A 19,071-nucleotide genomic window follows, 5' to 3' on the forward strand; every position below is an offset into this window, starting at 1 on the left:
ATGCAGAGACACTGCTCAGCAGTGGCTGTTTGCTCCCAGGTAGGGACTGATTGGGCACAACTGCCCAGCAGTGAGCAGATAGCATAAGGTAACAGGAAGGAAGCACACAATAGGGTTGGATGGTTTTACAGACTGAGTGGTGTTTTCAAACTGGCAGAAGTGTGTACTATAATCATATTCACTCATGAAATCATGTGAGGATGAGGAAGTAGAATTTTAATTACTAAAATAAAATAAATATATAATAGAAAGGAGGGAAGGGGAGGGGAGCAGAGGGGAAAGGGAAAGGAAGGGGGAAGGGAAGGAGAAAGGGAGGGGAAGGGGAAGGGGAAGAAAAAAGGGAAAGAAAAGAGGAAAAGAAAAAAAAAAGAGAGAGAGAAGAGAAAAGAAGGGAAAGGAAGGGAAAGGAAAAAAAAAGGAAAAGGTAAAGGAAATCCCACAGCCCTCACCCCAGCACAAACACACACTGAGGCCGAAGAGAAGATTCTGGATGAAGAAAGTAAATCCAGACTACCCACAGCAGGCCTGCAGCATGCAGGAAGAAAATATCACCTTGTAGTGATGCCTGACATTTGCAGGACCGAGGGTGGCTGCTAGTTTATGTTGAAATTCAGAAGGTTACCGTGGGAACAGCATCACAACAAAAGCAGGCACCCAGAAGCAGGCAGGACAGTGGTGGGTGCTTGCTGCTGGGACTGCCACATTCCCACCCACAAATTCACCCACAAGAGGATGAAGCAGCCTGTTAGTGCCAGGCAAAGCAAAAGGTTTATATGAGGAGCAGATCCAATCACTCCATGTGAGTATCTGGCATGAAAGGTAAACTGTGGGAAGCTTAGGATTTCTCGGAAGAAAAGTGTTTTCTGTGTGACAAGTGAGAGCAAATAGGGCAAGTGGAGGTTGAACAGGTTGCTGAGCATTGCACCAAGGCCCTAAAAACCTTTAATCCTGCCAGATGTAGCCGACTACGTTTAGAGATTGATGTTCAGAGTGCCAGTGTGGTACATTCCTTTCAAATAAACAGGCAGCAAATGCTAGGGCCATGCATGCTTCTTAACTGCTACAAAATCAAACTGCAGAGACTATAACACAAAATAAAGGCACTCAACCCTCCAGCACAAGCCTACTTGGGTGTCCAGATAAACACAGTCCTAAATTCAGGTAGAAAAGAAGAATGTTATGACGACTCATTTAATACTATGACCTGTTGCTCTTCCAAGATATGCTGTAGTGCCTCTATTTGTTATTTATCATATGTACTCATAACTGGACCAAAATCCACTCCCCCAAGCACAAAGCAAGCCCACTTCTGTATTGAGCTGCTTACCAAACAGAAAATGCAGAAGCACTTCCCATCCCCAGATGTTACAATAAACTGACTTCAGGAGAGCAGAGAGATTGAGAGAGAGTGTAGCATATGTGGTGATTATTAGGAATATTAGGGAGAATTTCTTCTCAGAAGGAGTGGTGATGCAGTGGCACAGGCTGCCCAGGGAGGTGGTGGAATCACCATCCCTGGAGGTGCTCAGGAACTGTGGAGATGTGGCACTGAGGGACGTGGCTAGCAGTATGAGATGAGTTGATGATTGGACTAGATTATCTTATTGGTCTTTTTCAAACTTAAAGATTCTAGGATTCAGTGGTTCTACGAATGGCAATGAAACCCCATCTCCATACCCTGGTGATGAGGATGGCCCTTTATACACCTTGGCACTTGCAACATAACTCTGCCCTCCGTAACTAGCCTGCTTTATGTCTTCCATCCACCTGCCCTCCGCCAGCAGCTCCTTTTTGTTCAGCCTTGCTGAATCTCAGTGCAGAAATAAGTTACAATCTGTCGTATATTGTGATGCTGATGCAAGGGTGCAACAGGGGATGGAGAACAGCTTGCCTCTAACAACATCACTACAGCCTTTAATTCCAGGAGACAACAGAAACCCCATTTTTATCTTCCTGACATGATGGATCATTATTCTTTTATTGTTTCCAGCATTTTATTTTTTTTAATGTGAGAAGTAGAAATAGAAACTTGAAATAGGTGATTTAGCATAATTAAGCTAAATGCTGTGTAACACACTGCACTGGTACATTAAGTAAGTACAACATGAAAGAATGTGTTTTATTATGCAAGAAATGGTTTTAATTGCTTATCACTTCAATACAGCTGTAGCTGGTGCACCAATATAGTGCTTTGGCAATAGTAGCCAGTAAAATAAAACACAATTATAGCTCAGATAAATTCCCAAATCAAGGTGCATCTCTAGCAGGCTTGTAAATCATTTGTCAAAAGCTCAAAGAAGGCTGAGCCCTGGGAAAACTTAAGGCTATAAAAATCCATAACACCAGTCTGTTTCTCTCTTTCTCTCTTTTTTTTTTCTTTCTATCTAATCCCAAATATTTCATGATCTCAACTCAAAGAAAGCTTATTCACTCTCATTGAGAAAATGCTGAGGAACCAAACCGTAGGCCCAGTCTGTGCACATCTTTGAAATGCCAGTCCCAAATGTTAAACCAGCTACAATTCTGCAGCTCCTCTCATTTGTGAGACTGAACTTCACTTCAAAGGGCCCCAATCTGGGAACTCTGTAGGCACAGATCATGGCTCAGTGGCATAGACATGAAAAGCTGAAGTGCGTATGAGAAACAGAATGCATTTCAACTTCAAAAAGCTTCTCTTTCCAGCTTCCATACTGCATGCATGGAAAAAGGAGAGAGAGACTGCCATTAAGAAAAAAAATGAATGAGAAATTCTCTAGAGTAAATGCATTTTGATTCCAGCCAGGGCAAACTATACCCCCTTCGTCCCCCCTCTCAAACAAAACAAAACAAACAAACAAAAAACCCGTAAAAGTTACAGCAGGAGAAATGAGAGTGATCCCAGGTTCCCAAGTCCTGACAGCTGGAGATGCCAGATTACATCCATTCCTTCAATTTCCTGCCAGAAACTTCCCACTTACAAAGAATCATTAAAGTTGGAAAGACCACTAAGATCATCTAGTTCAACCATCAACCTGTCACCACAACCATGTTCACTAAACCAGGTCTCTCAGTGCCACAAACCAGCACAGATCAAAGGCAACTGAACATGCATTTAACTCCAAACAACTAATTCCAAGGAAACAGTCCCAGAACACCTTTACTCACATGCTGTATAGGTTTCATACTCTCATCATTAAGATTGAGATTTCATAATCATGCATCCAAACATCAAAACAAAGTGCAGGCAATGGGCAGCACACAACAGAACATCCCAGCTTTTGCAGTGGCCAAAATGAGTGATACACAGGCCCTGAGTTTATCTGGAGTATAAGACCTCAAGAGCAACTGCCACTGTAGCTGCTATAGCTGATGTGACAGCTGTCATTACCTCCTTGCTGGCACCTTTGCTCCAAGCACCCTTCAGAGCTGCAGCATTGCTTGGCGATCCCTCACTTTTTGGCCAACAGCAACAACTCTAATCTGCCTCATTTAGGTTGCCTTCACAGATGGGAGCATATAATCCTGTGTGTTACAAGTGAATGGAATAAGCCATTTGACATTAAGGAAAAAAAAAAAAAAAAGGAATCCATGAATAAATTTTCATTAGAATGTGACCTAAAATGTGACCTCACAGCTTGCTTTCTTAATTCCTCCATGCATTTCCTTGGATTTTTCTCTCTCCCCCAGCCCAATTACACTTCTTAGTGGCCAGAACAGAAAGAACACATAGAGTGGTTGTTTTTTTTTTTTTCCTGTTACTATTATTGTGCTCAGTGTTCTGACATTTCAACACCAGCTGAATGAGATCGTTGTGTATTAACAAGCATATTCACTACGCATACAGATCCCAATCACACCTCCTTATTTTGGATGCTGAAATCTAAGAATAGAAGGAGCTATTTGGCTACAGTACATCACTCTGACTCCAGACCTCTGAAAATCAAGGAAAGACACTAAACCCAATGTCCTGCCCATTTTGGTTGCTCTGTGCTGGTCACAAGAGGGCACTGCATCACAGAGCTGATGGAAATGATTTCTGTAGATGCAAAGAGCTGTCAATGAATGTTTGGGCATGGTGTTGGCTGCAAATCTAGCAAGGAGCAGCACCTGAAGCAGAACAGACACCCAAATCAAGGGGACAGCTACTGAGAAGAACAGTTTGTAATTAAACTGCTTTCAAATGCATTCCCAATGAGGAAATTAAATTACTACCAGCCATGTAGAACGGCTTTCCTTGGACATCTCAAGCCTGTTTGTCCACAGTGACTGGCCCAGCTCCCACAGGTAGCCCAACATGAATCACAGAAGTGATGCATCAAATTTCTTGTTCCACATTATTCTTGTTCTTATTCCTGTTCTCACCAAGGAACAAGTGCTGTGCAACACTCCTATCCTGCACTCCATCAGTCCTGAATCAGGACTAGCATTTTGCAGCTAGGAGGGCAAACAAGCTGATACAGACACTGAAGCAGAAGAGATAAACACCTAAATATCCATTGAAATGCAACGGATTAAATATGATTACACCAAAAGAACAACTGGTCCTTTCCTGAATCCTAAACAATATTTTGTCTAAAAGTGTCTTCTCAGTGGGCTCTCAACGTGTTAATAACTTTCAGCAGATGGCTTTAAAACCAAACAATATCTTTTGTTCTTATTCAATGAAAAAACTGTCACCTCTTCATGTTTTCCTTTATTTTCTCAATTCTTACATCATTTTTATGCCACTCAGGGCAATCCTGCCTTTAACATGCATTTAAATGCTTCTCTTGTAGTCTTTATGCTTCTTTGGACAGTGCCTATTCCCACAACAATCTATTCTTTTTGGATAGAGCAATCAAAACACAGTGTTTTGATTAAGCTGATAGTGTCCCTCAAACTGGTAAAAGCAGGCTATATTCAGTATTGTTCTCTCCTGAATATCGTCCAATATCGTTTCCCTCAAAAAAAATGATTGCAGTGGAAAATTGATTATAAATCCTCTCCTGTTCTTCATACCCAGATCCATTTTGGATGGTAATTCTGTGTCCATTAAGAAAACAACAACAATAGAATCATAGAATCACCAGGGTTGGTAAAGATCTCCAAGATCATCTAGTGCAACTGTTCACCTCCACCAATAATTTCAAAAAATTAAAACAAAAAAAAGTTAGGAATACTACAATTATTGGTGTATAATTCTTCTTGTAAAAATATCTCCCTGTATAAGACATCAAAAAAAGGGAAAGAAATAAAGACTAAAGGTGTGACTGGTATTCCTTGCTCCTGAACCCTAGAAATATGGTTATCCTACCCAACATTAAGGCAAATATCTATAATATGTATGAGGGCTGTAAATAATAACCTATGTTGATTCTTAATTTAATAGGAGAATAGGACTGATAGTAAGCATTTACTAGGGTGGTAATAAATTTAACTACACAAAATCTTTCTGGACACATTTTCCAGGCTGAATTGGTGGATATTATATATTTGTCCATGCCTTGCTGGCTTGAACAAACCCACTTTTCTTCTCATCTCAGAAGAAAATACTATGGTATATAGCAAATGTACAACAAGGCCAATAGTTCTAAGCAGCACCTGGACTGACTTGTTCAGTATGAATGACCACAAACTTCAGCAAGCCGAAAGTCCCTGTGAACTGCTGGGTTTTCCACTCCTGCAACATGCAGCTGATTTTTCACAAAATCCCGTGCATGCCAAAATAAATATCATTTAGGCAGTAGATCTAAACTTTTGCCCTTCATGGACAAATTGCTTTTGAGCCGAAGCTGTTTTTTCCCTTCTTGGTATGAGCTTTTGAAATTCCTCACTATTTTAGTAGACTTTGCATACTTTTACCATCCATTCCATCGTAACCTGCCTTCCCCAGAAGGTGAGTGAGCTTTGAAGCCAACTGTCCTTATTTGGTGACTTACTGCAAACCTTAAGCACTGACAAATCACATATAAGGCTGAAGCTGGGCCTTGAGGTGAAGCAGCAACATGAAAGCTTGGCACCATGCTCTGCTGGCAGGGCTGTGAAGGAGAGCTCCCTGCCCAGTCGTACACAGATCTGGTATTACATTCAGCTCTTCCCATCAATCAAATGTTTATTCTAGGAAATGGTTTCCCACTCTCTTCTTCCTTGCATTTTATTTTCCTTCTTTCATTTCTTCACCTTTGTTGGCTTACCTTGATTTTTTTTCTCCCCACTAAGTATAACACTAGAAGTGTCTTTTAAGAGGTGCTATAACCAGAGATTATTTCACAGCATGCATAACAACTGTCTCAGAGGATTTCCTTATTTTCTACCAGAGAGTCTTTCTTGTTATTGACAATGAAGAGTTGCCAGCCAAATAACCAATATAAAGCTCTGAGGCACGTGCTGGGAAAGCCATGGTAGGCATATTTATTCCATGTTTTTACAGTTTTGTAGTCCCTCAGTGTGGTATAATTTGGCACAAGATCACATATATCTATCACAGTGGAAAAGATTCTGCCCTTTCTTTAGGGTCAAAGAAATTGGATGACATTCAGCTCTTGGTACATCTGTGCAATTCTTGTGTGTAGCCATGATCCTTTTGTCTCGGAAATGAAGCATTAGAGATGGAAAGCATCCAAGAAACAAGGGTGATCAAGAATACTGACCTAAGGGCCAACAAGCAAAGCAAACGGGAACAAATTCCTAAGTGAGAAAAAGGAGACAGTTCTTCATGCAGCAGGCTCTAGGCCTAAGAAACACCTTCATGAAGCATACGGGGATGCGGGAGGAACTGGAGGACACTTGGAAGTGATTTGGAAGAGAAATACATTTGGGCTTATCGAATAATAATAATAATAAAGGATCTGATATTCCCCTGTGCTAAACAGTGCATAAATCTTGCTGCACTCTCACATCCCTGTGCATACACTTATTGCTACTGACAGAAACAGAATTTGGGGTTGGGCAAAACTTTGGTCTCTTCCGTTCTCAACTGTATTTTCACTGATGTGAGATTTGTATATCTAAACTTTAAAGCATAATTCTATTCCCTTGATCAACGATAATTATTTCACTCCATACTTCTTTTAATGAATTATACATATAAGCCTGGTGCTATTTCTTTTAAGAATAAAAAAAGTACTGCCTCTTATATAGTCAACAGCTTAATGCAGTCAGGAGATCCAAACTCACTAGAGGTTTTCTTTCTTAGATAAGTAAATCTTTGCATGTTGAAATTTCAATTACAAATATCTGATATAAATTTAATCACCAGAAATACAGCATTTCCCATCTCTAATTTGTGAAATTACTGTTTCGGGGTATATATTTATTTCATGTTCATTAAAAGGGGGCAAGTGGAAGAATACATACTGCCCTAATTATCCTTTATAAGTACTCCATGTTCAACAAGTATCTAAGAGCAGTGGAGTGTGCTCATGGAAAGATCCTGAGTCAGGACTGCAACAAGGAATCAGGCACAAAGGGCAATGCAGTAAATGAAAAACTGCTTTGAAAAAGAGAAAAAAGGAACCTTTTTGTCTCCTCCAGAATACAGGACTCAAAAGATGGACTCTGTGGGTAGATTCCAGATCTCTGGAAATCACTGCTGAAGATGCAAGCTGTTTGTTGTTATCAGGATCAACTGCTTAACAAGGGGCTGGAACACACTGAAGGGCTCTCCTTTCTTATCAGCCCTCTCTCTCTCGTGGTTATCCTGCAATGATGCAACTCATTTCTTTCCTCTTTTTTTTATTTGATGCTCATCTCCTCGACGTTCCTATCCCAAAACATTTGCATTCTTACATCAGCATGATTACTAGGAAAACCCTCAGCAAATCCATACAAACTCCCATTCTTGACCTTCCCTATCTGGAGCTCAAAACTAAATTCCCCATCTGTTTACTCAGATTTTCTCAGCGGTGCTGGATCTAAGTGGAACACATTTCTTACATACCCTCAAGGCAACCCTAACCATGGCTAGGCACTGACAGATGCCTGGGTAAGGGAGATGATATTAGGAAGAGCTTCCTCTCTGAAGGAGTGCATGGGCATTGGCACAGACTGCCCAGGGGGGGTGGTGGGGTCACCATCCCTGGAGGTGTTCCAGAACTGTGGAGATGTGGCACCATAGCACATGGTCAGTGAGCATAGTAGGGATGGGTTGGTGGTTGAAGATGATCTTAGTGGTCAATTCCAAATTTAACAATTCTATGATCTCACCATCACTTGGGAGCTGTGTACGGGCTGCCTTACTTTTCTCCCTTCTCTTTCTCTTTTGTGCTAGAGACATCTAAAGGGACAAAGGAAAAAAAAAAAAAAAAGGAAAAAAGCACCTTTATTTCACCTTTATTTTGCTACAAAACCAACCACTTTCCTTTCACGGGCTTGTTGAAGGAAATTGCCATCACAGCAGTTTCCTTTCGTCAGGGGCTGGGGACAGCTGGGAGTTTGGTGCCTGCTTTACAGGTATAAGTCACGGAAGCACATTTATCAGTGTCACAGCTCTTCACCTGGAATTTTAACTAACACAACCCAGAAAAACACCTAATCCAGTTAAATCCATGCAAAACCAGTCCCCTTTGGCAGTGAGTTCTGATTTCAGACCATTCTGAATAAGATGAAAAACCAGGTCCTGTTTTAATTTGTCTCAAACTGTTAGCACACAGGCAGAGCTGGCATTTCTTTTCTTTCAGCTATGGAAGCACTGCTGATGTGAGCTGCATCTTCTAAAGTCCCCCATGGTTGCAGCAGCTCCCCATGGAAGAATGACGGAAGAATGATGTTTCCTCCCTATTTCCCTATCTGCTGTTCTTTTTTTTTTTTTTTTTTTTTTTTAAATCAAAATCATCCCCCCCTGTGAACTGGGTCCAGCTGCAGGAAGCACTGAAGTTTGCATATTTCTATCAGCCACCAGCCATGCAAAGCCCTGGTGCAGCATAAATCATGACGACGGGGGTGGCTTCTACCCAATCTCCGTGGATTTCTACCTCAAATCTGCAAATAAATTTAACACACACCAGAGCCCAAATGCTCCTGGTTCTCACACCTGTTGCAGCATCAAATTATTCCCCACAGATGCTCCTTGCTGGCAGACACCATCGTGGCAGGAGGCACCGCCTCGCTGCTGAGGTATTTTGAGAGGGAAGCACTAATTTGAGCGGAGCCGGGCGTGAAAAGAAAACTGGAATCTCTTTTTGCAAATGGATATAGAAAGGAAGTGCCTGCTGATCCAACATGTGAAAGTGTGACTGGTATATTGCTTGTGGGGAAGTCTATTTTTCCTACTCTTTGAAAAATTATATCAATGAAAACAGAATTAGGCAGTTATGTAGAGTGGGCGTTAGCAGAGCTCTGACAAGAAAGAAAAGTGAAGTCAAGAACATCTCCTGCATCCATTTTTTCCTCTTTAGCAGTTCCCTATAAAGCTACCCAAGCAAATGAATGCCTTTTCTAGCTATTTGTCTTAGACTATTAAGGCATTCTCACACAGGATAGGGCTCTTTTCATCATTTCTACAACTCTAGACTCTGCTCCTCCATGCACACCCCATAATCGTCCCTGTATACATGGGGTTCTCCTCACTGCAGCCAAACCTTTTACATCACTTGCTGCCTTACATCTCACTCCTCAAAAGTGACCTTCACACCACCAGTCCTATCCATTTGTTGGCCTCTTCACTCAACCTGGTGTGATGCACAGCCATAACAAACACAAAGCTAGTATGCTAACATCTGAGATCGCTTTTCTTTTTTTCTTTTTCTTTTAAAAATATTTTTTACATATTTTTACAGGCTGCTCAGAGGAACTGTGGGTTCCCCACCCATGGAGGTGCTCAAGGCCAGTTTGGATGGGGCCCTGGGCAGCCTGATCTGGTGGGTGGCAACCAGCCCACAGCAGGGCATTGGAACTGGATGGTCTTTAAGGCCCCTTCCAACCCAAGACATTCTATGATTCCATGATTTGATGATTTTTGCACACGGGTGTTTAGGTTTTCATTAGGTAAAGCCATGTTTTGGTACTTCAAGAGGACTTCTGGATCAGAGGTGCTGATGCTCACCCAGGAGAATCCTGTGGAGGAAACTGGTTACCTATGGAGACTCCTAAATAAATATGTCTATCTACCTGAAAATCTTGACCTCCTCAAGACATAAAACTACTCAAAAACAAGCAGAAATCAAATTGACCATTACTGTGTCACTTCTGCTTTTATAGTGTGTGATATTTTTCACAATCAGGACTTTCCCCAATATATTTCTCCCTTCAAATCCAGCTGCTCAGGGATGATTTTCTCAGCCTGCCAGCCACACGTGCCCCACAGCACCCCAGTGCTTCAGTGAAGCTGGGCACAGCCACCCTTCTAAAGCCAAGTACAGAGCTGCTTCCCAGCTCGTTCCTGCAGACTGTATTAATTTTTAAGAGAGCTAAATTGATTTCTCATTTCATTCTCTCTAGCAGCAATGAACAAAATAGCTACATGGCAGAAATGCTCTCCTTCACGGTCTATAATAGTATGTTAAAAAGCCATTAATTCCAGGGTTTCTTGTCTTTAGCGAATAGGTTACTGTCACTGCTAAACTTAGGCAAGTGCCTGGCAGCAGCAAGGCAGGGAGCAAGGCAAACTCCTTCAGTGCTCTCAGACTAGAGTATCTATTGAAAACCGTGAAGACAATGATCCAGAATGGGCTGTAAAATCAAAGTTATGGTTCAAGATATTTAACCTGTTCTGCTCTTCTTGTCCACAGAAGTGGTCTTGACAGAGCATGAGCCTTTAGCAACATAGGATGTCACTTCGTGAGGACATTCAGATTACAAATAGCAATCAGTAATCTTTAAAGCACATGGAAACTTCCACTGGCACCTAAACAACCTCAAAGGTCACTGTGTGCCTATTCATCTGCTTCATACATTCACGGATCAAAGAAAAAGTGTTTCTGAAAGTCATTCCTGACTAAACCTCCATGTAAGGGTGTGCTAACAACAAGGGGGTGCTAACAGAAAAGCCTCCTTCAGTCTTTCCCCCAGGTTTTGCTCTGGTCTACAAGGCATTTTCCTTCAGTGCCATTTCTCTGCCCCGGCACAAGGTAAACTGTATGGCTTCTCTGTGTTGTGAGGCTCAAAGATCACTGAAACCTTCAATGCCACGAGCCACTGTGCTGTGCTCCAGGTAGCTTCTTATATATCTTAGAAAATATTTCAAGAATGACCAAAAAGCCAGAACATCCACACAAATATCACAAAAAACAAGTGGCCATGAGGTAGGAAATATGGTGTTCAGCACACCAGAATTAGGAGTGTGATAAGTTTTCTTTGAGCCGTTAAGTTCAGTAAAGCCATTCTCTCAAACCATTTCAACACACCATTAAAAATAATTGAAAGTAACTATTTAGTATCTCTGTTGAGCAAAATGGGCAATGAAGCAAGTATTCCAAAAGAGTAACCTGGCTTTCTTTATGCTTCTTCCAAATTTACACTAACCAGTGAGCAGTTCACACTGATTCAACACAAGATAACAGCTGGGGTGACTGTATGCCCCCAACCTGCAGCACCTGTGTTCAAGAGCACCTACAAACAGCACACAAGACTGGAAATTGTTCAGCTGGTGAGCAAGGGGAAGATGAACTTTCCTTCCACTCCAGTCCAACCTTGCTAAGGAAAAGGCTCTGAGTTTGGTCACTCAGAAGTGGTCAGGATCACAGAGGAGCAGCCTGGAGAAGCCTATGCTCCAGCTAACCATGTTACAGCTCTAACAATGCTATTTTAGTCTTCAGGGCTGTTAAAGCAGCATCTTAACACAAGCCTTTTTCACAATGAAAAATATTTGCACTTACAAAGTTCTTAATATCTACGCAAAGCAAACTATAAATAATTCATTTACTCCACATGCATCTGCACCATTTGAAATGCACCAGTGCTTTTATCAATACAGTGGGATGAATTTACACTGCACAGAATAGACTTGGGGGCATTTGGGCTCTCCACGAACTGTTGATTTGAGCATTATTATTAAAGGTAAACTGAAATAAATTACCTCAGTTACTGCAAGACATTTTTTTCAGCTTGGTAAATAAAACTGATTAGTTCTAGGTCATTAAATTAAATATTAGACTTAAAAAGAGCTTTGAGAGCCTATAATGCTATTAGGAAAACATGCAGTAAAACATACGTGCCTCAGTATCAAAGATAAAAGAATTGGTGTATTATATTTGGTTCTTAGTTATTAGTGCATTTTTCAGGAGGACTGATGCAAAGGCCCCATTGCCATTCTCAGACACGAGCCAGGCACACAGCCATTCTGGCTCCAGCTGAGGGGCAGGTTTCCAAACAACTAAATCATTTCCAAAAATGCCATTTAGAGCCTCTTGCTAAACAATCTACTGTTCTCCTTCAAGATTACAATAAATAATATTTTCCCAGTTTCGCAGCTGCAGCAATTGGGCAGGGAGCAAAGACAAGCAAGGTTTGCTCTTCAGATGCCTGAGGGCATCCTTCGGCGTCCCATGCCCCTTGCTGACCAACATATTCTGCTTTTCATTCCATGCTTTATTCTGTTGTTTGGCTACAACCTCTCTGCAAGGACCATCTCACCATGCTGAGCCAGTGTCTGGCACAAAAAAGATGCATTCGCGGTTGGATCCTCCAGCCTCCAAAGCACAGCCCCAAATCCTGACAGCAGTCACCACAATACACACTCTGTCTTGTAGGACACCAACAGCAAGGCTGGATATACAAGTAATGATGGCAGGCTGCATTCAATCAATTGGGTGTACCCAGTGAATTCCAAGCTCCCATGACACTGGGGTTGGAACCTGGTGGTCACTTCCAACCTAAGCCATTCTAAGATTCAGCTATTCTATTAATTGTAATAACCAATACTGCAATGGAAATATAGTTATGTCAGCTTTGAGACCAGTTCTCTCTTTTTTTTTTAGCTCCTTTGAAATCAGTGGAATGACAGTGCTATTGATCCGACATACGTTATTTCCACTTGCCCACCACGAATCAAAAAAATGCTTAAACATCAGCACATCCCATCAATTTCAGTAAGTTTTCAGAATAATTTAATGTGTCATCCTGTAAATAAATACTTTTCTGGGAAAGGAAGGAAACATAGATCTGAAGAGCTGAGAGAACTGAATTTTGCAGATCTGTGAGTGATGGTGGTGCTGTGCAACATTAAATCATAGGAGGAGAAGGAAAACAAGGATAGAACACAGGTATCTGAACATTTTTTTTGTTCAGGTTCTCCACAAAACGTTGTTAGAATCACTCATTTTGTGGCACTTAAATAGGCAATTTTTCTGCTAAGCCATTTCAGCACTCTTGCTGTATGGAGTTTTACAAGTTTGCTGTAGGCATTTTCAGTCATTCTTTCATTTGCACTTAAACTGAGAATATGAGACCAAAGGGAAAGTGTGCTTAGGAATCAGGCTATTGCACTTTCATCTGGCTTATCCAAAACCCTGATCCAGACTTCACCACTTAGCCAGCTTGAGAGAACTGTGAAAAGCAACTGTAACGCAGGCAAGAAATTAATGTTGCAAAACAGCCATGGGTCCTTGGATGAATGACTGCAGATTGCAGTCTTGTCTTTAAACACCAAATTACTTTTGGATACGAATATTTATGCATTTACAAATAAATTTTCTAGTTATATTAAAATCAGTATCAGTGGTATTATTAGTAGCAAAGCAACAACACAAGTCCTTCAAAAATATCTACACAGGTTTGCACAATATGACTTTATATTCTTTTATATAGAAGCAATATTTTAGTAACATCAGGGCAGGCAAAACTCACTGGAGTTAGAGTGTATGAGAGAAGGGAAATGGAATTAAATACATGCTAGGACTGGACTCTTAATGAAAGTGCATATGACATCAATATGTGAATGTAACTTGAAAAGCATGGGAAGTATTTTTGGACAGAAGACAGCAGCTTTGTGGAAAAACACCTTTTATCAACAAAACGACGCATGCATCAGAGAGGAGAGGTTATACACAGCCCCTTGGCAGTGTTCCATTCTCTCTGTTCCTGTAAAAGTTTCATTCATTATAATTGCCTCATAGTCTAGATACAGCATAGATAGCAGCAAACATCTCAAAAAAAAAAAAAAACACCTCTTCCCTTATTAGGACCATTAAGATGAGGGTGACTGGGGAACATGCTCATTCAACACAACCCTTTAGCACTGTCTTTTTGTTATAGGTATTATAAATGCTCCCAATGGGCATAGTAGACAAGGAAAGCCAAACACAAGGAAGGAATTGATCCTGTTCCCTTATTAAATTCAAAGGAAAGACTACTAACTTCAGAGATAAAAGGAGCTGGACTGAAACCTACATGAATGGCACACCATGGATCGTCTTATTCTTGCCAAAGTTTCTTCAGTCTGCAGTAACTTCCAGCAGGAGCTGGAGTTTTCATCCCCTAACCAGTTCAATTCCAGCAAGCACTACGTGTATTAATTCCAGCATTATTTGGTTTTCCTCTGACTAGAAAACACACAGCAGCATAAGACGAAAAGAGTACATGGTGTGTGTGCAAGCACCAGCCCAGCTGCTGCTGGGCCACTGTTTTCCAGTTGCTTAGCAACACTTCACCTCCCTGCTGGAAAAGAAATGTTTTGATGAGGGAATATAAAGAAAATGATTTGTTTATGGTGAAATAATGATTTCCACCACTTCTTCTAACCATCACCTATTGAATCCTGGGAACTCTTAGGGACAAAGGCTGCAGCTGTCAATGCCTCGCTATGAGTCCACTGGAGATCCTCAAATGAAAATTGGAAACAACAGGGCAGCAGTTTTTGCATATGCATATCTATAAATCGGGAGGAAAACTGGAATAGGAATTTTTATTCCTATTCTGGACTGCATTTTTGGGCAACCTATTTTAGCTATCTCCCTTGAACAGGAGGCTAGACAGATGACTGAGGCCCCTTCCAACCTCAACCACTGTGTGATTCTGTAATTTCAAGAGCAAAGAAGAGAATAGGGTAAATAAAGGAGGAAATACAAAGAGAGACCAGGGAACAAACCGGAGAATTATTTGTATCTCACTCACCAGTTATCCATTTAGCCTCTGGGTCATGAATTTTGAAATCAGCACTGAAGAGATCTTCCACTGTTATCTTCTTCTTCTGAGACAAGCTGTTATCTTCAACTGTAACACATTCAAAAACAGTTATTACTTCTACTTTGAAATGTATCTGAAAGTATAGTAAGTGAGTAATGCCCTATGATATTGCATTCAGAAATGGTCCACATTAAGCTTTCAATCACTCATAAACTCCTCTGTGTCTTTAATACAGCAAAGAACCATTTAATAGTTCACAAACAGAAATCTCTTAGTTATTTATGTGTGGAGTATCTCTGAGCTATCAGAGACATCTAAAAATTAACTCTGAACGATGCTTTGTTCCACCAAAAGGTGTGTCGGTATAGATCACTTTCACCAAATTAAAAGAGATACTTCAGTGTTCTTTTTTATTATTATTATTATTTTTAAAAGTCTGATTGAGGTTTCAATCACACTGCTCAATTTGGCTTCCAGTATACCAAGACGTATTAATACAAGTTCTTCTGCATAATTTTATGAAAATTATAGGTCAGAGGAACTCCAGGAAACTCTTGCAGTTAGTTGCCACCATGGCATAAGGTTCTATCATAGGGCACCCATGAATATTATGCAGAGTGAAGCAGGATGTCAGGGAACAGCTGGTTCAGGTGCTGCTTTCCAAATGCCACCTGAGGGAATGGGGACACACTGTTCCCTATCATGAAAGCATAAGAAAAGGCACAAATGAACCTCTGTGCTGGAGCTTTGGGAAAGGACAGGATGGTAAGCTCTTACCATTCCTTCTTTCTCTGCAGCATCAGACTATATTAGCTGCAGAAGGTCTTATAGACTCTAGGGAAATCAACTCTTTACATGGGCAGTGATAGGACAAGAGGGAACAGTGGAGGAGGTTTAGATTAGAAGAAATTTATATTAGATAAGGGTAAATTTTTCACTGACAGGGCAGTAAGGCACTGGCACAAGCTGCCCAGAGAGTTTGTGGATGCCCCATCCATAGAGGTGCTCAAGGCCAGGCTGGATGGGGCAGCCTTGTTTGGTGCCTGATCTAGAGGTTGGCAACTTTGCCTGTGGCAAGGGGCTGGAAGTGGATGATCTTCGAGATCTCTTTGAACCCAAGACATTCTATAATTCTGTAGGTACTTGGGTAATGTTAACCTCAGTCATAGAGTTGGAGAAAAACAAAAAAAAAAAATATTTGATTAACCAGTGATCTTTTGGTGAAAAATTTGGATGTATTGACCTTTCATCTAACACACGGGCAAGTTGGAATGCTAATTAAGGATGCATGCTCCATTTCTCTGGCTCCAGCAGAAAGATAGCAGATAAAATACACTTTCAGGGTCTAAAGTTGTCCAATGAATCCTGACTATCACACCTGAGCATACTTTAGAGCATCTCAGCAAGTTGGTGGATACCACACTGCTGCAGTTATTGGAATTTGCTCAAGTCAGGGAAGCAGAGAATCAAGCATATTGCCACCATCTCTTTTGCCCTCGTATCTCTTCAGCTTCAGACCCATATGGTAGATGCCAACCAGGGCCTGCACAGCAGTGGTGCACACAACACAAGGACACATGATTTGAGTGCCAGGTTAGAAACCCAGCAACCAAACAGCACACATGCGTGCTGAGAGAATTCAGTGAAAACAATGAATTTTTTTACTTCCGATTCAGTTTCGAAAGTGTGATGAGAACCATGCACTGGTCAGATTTTTTGGGTTCATCTATCAACATGTCCTTCAAGTTAGTGCACCCAAAAGGACGTGGGATGAACTGATGAAATCTCATTCACCAGGACACAAACGTAACAAGGATCCAAAACTCCAAAACTCAGAACAAAAAAGGAAAGGTCAGACCTCCTTGCCTGTTTTCCCTCTGTGATACCAATGCTGTTTTTCAAGCTTTCTCTCAGTTTCAGCAATGTTCTGAGGCTGTCTGATGAATCAGGTAATCTCAGTTGCCTTTCCTTCTATCAGCCCTGGGGCTCAGCTACAGGTCACTGTCCTGGGTTACTCTGCACTGCAAGCTGACAGGTATGTCTTGTTTTGCAAATGTTCATCTCTTGGCAGCCCTGATCCAGCACTTCAGAAACACCCACCCCATCTTGCTTTCCTGCTCAGTAATTGGGCAGACCTGAGCCCTGTTCCACCCCAACAGCGCTCCCTATACCCAAAACACAGTGGGTAAGCTATAAAATCCATGATTCCGTTGGAAACTAATGCTTCTGTGTAACACTTATGAATAAAAAAAATGACACCTTTTCACATCTGCTCATTGGATATTTACCTGCTCTTGCTAAGCAGCAAAAGCCATACAAAATTCAGTCCTTCTTAGCCTCGCTCTTCATAGAATGGAATCCTTGGTTGAAAAGGACCTCAAAGATCATCTAGTTTCAACCCCCCTGCCATGGGCACGGCTGCCAACCACTAGATCAGGCTGCCCAGAGCCACATCCAACCTGGCCTTGAATGCATCCATGAATGGGGCATCCACAACCTCTCTGGACAACCTGTTCCAGTGGAACAATATTCCAAAAAAAAAACCTACAACAGTCTCTTTTTCTAAGCACAATGCCTAATAATATTTTGGTATAGATTTTTTAATCAAAACTTCTGTAGGTTTGGGTCTTCTCTTCAGCTTTGATACGTGTGTGTGCACATGCATATCTATAAACATTTGCACATGCTAATACAAATACACAACTGCTAGGATGAGACCAATACAGACGCCGTATGCTGCAAGAAGTGAGCAACTGTCAATTAGGAAAGGCTCCATCCCACACTTTTATCACTTGTATGAATAGCCTCACATTTTTCTAAGGTGGGTGGAATGGCAGGACTGACACACACACAGCCACATTCCTTCGGCATAGGCAACTGCATCGTTACGTGCAAGCTTTCATCAGTTACTGCTTCATTTAAGAATACTGTTCTAGAATATCGGAAGATATACAAATCATAAAACTGTTGAAGTTTTATTAGGATTTTATAATCTTAAGAATCCTCAGAATTAGCTAGCAATACTGCACTCTCATTTTAAGCACAATGCCAGCTGAATGCAAAGAGCACTGTTTCCAGTTTATGAGATAATCCTGAAGCAGGGTGAGTGCCCTGCCTCCCAGAAACCCCAACCAGTAGGGATTTCAGCCTTTCTGAAGCCGAATCCACAGTTGGAAGGTTTGAATTGATTTTACAGAAGAATCTTGGAGAGATATAAGAATCTTTCCTCCCCTTCAACCCCCCCTCCATCATTAAATACCTTAATCAGCATGTGCTCTGCTAAACAAGCCTTGTCTGTTCTCTACTCTAACACTCACTCTTGCTTTTGCATGAGGCTGCTCTGATGTATGCATTATGGGGAAATGCCATCCTGATGATACTAGCTGGTGATCCAGCTAACCACTTTTCTTTGTTTGAATATGGACTGCAAGCCTGTGTATTGACTGTATCCCAGACCTCCAAATTACTCTCTGCATGCACTGAATGATGCTCAGCATGTTTTAGAGCATCTCTGAATGGCATGTTGGTGTTGCACTGTAAAACAGGCCTTAAAACCAAAAGGAAATTCTAAAAGAACAGTGATTTCCCAGCCAGGGAGAAGGCCAAGATAGATACAAGCAATACAAAGAAGCAAGAGTGCAGAGATTAAATGCAAATTATATTTGTACTAGCACAGCAGTGTCAGATTAGACTCCAATATTATATTAAAAGAAAGACTTAAGTGTGAAGTATCCTCAAGAATTTCACTCTGCCCACGCCAGGCTGCACCACTCACTTGAGAGAAGCAGAAAAGAGGATTTTTTCCAACACCACTCTCACTGTTGGCAGCAGCTCCCAGTAAACATCCACAAATCTGCTATGCCTCCTTACTTCCATGTCCTAGCCCTTCCTTGGCTCACAGCTAAAATATCCATTATTTTCTGGAAACCAAATGATAAACGTTTCTCCATCCAATGAACTATTCTAAGGCAGGTAGATGCAGATTCTGCATCTCCTTTTGGACAGGCTCCTTTGTCTTCCCCTCTCCTACCTTTCTGGGAAGTGCTATCTGCA

The 19,071-nt window shown here is 41.3% G+C and overlaps 1 protein-coding gene across 3 annotated transcripts in view; it reads right to left on the bottom strand.

Annotated features, from left to right (window-relative positions):
- The window catches only part of DPP6 (dipeptidyl peptidase like 6), a 495,216-nt gene that overhangs the window by 136,905 nt on the left and 339,240 nt on the right, over nucleotides 1-19,071 (bottom strand). For all 3 annotated transcript variants that reach the window (XM_090143146.1, XM_090143145.1, XM_031615945.2), the window contains exon 3: nucleotides 15,007-15,105. In XM_090143146.1, coding sequence (XP_089999272.1) covers nucleotides 15,007-15,105 — 99 coding nt within the window. The remainder of the gene's footprint in view (nucleotides 1-15,006; nucleotides 15,106-19,071) is intronic.

The sequence above is a fragment of the Phasianus colchicus genome, chromosome 6 (genome assembly GCF_987193195.1).
Source record: "Phasianus colchicus chromosome 6, bPhaCol1.hap1.1, whole genome shotgun sequence".
NCBI classification, from domain to species: Eukaryota; Metazoa; Chordata; class Aves; order Galliformes; family Phasianidae; genus Phasianus; species Phasianus colchicus.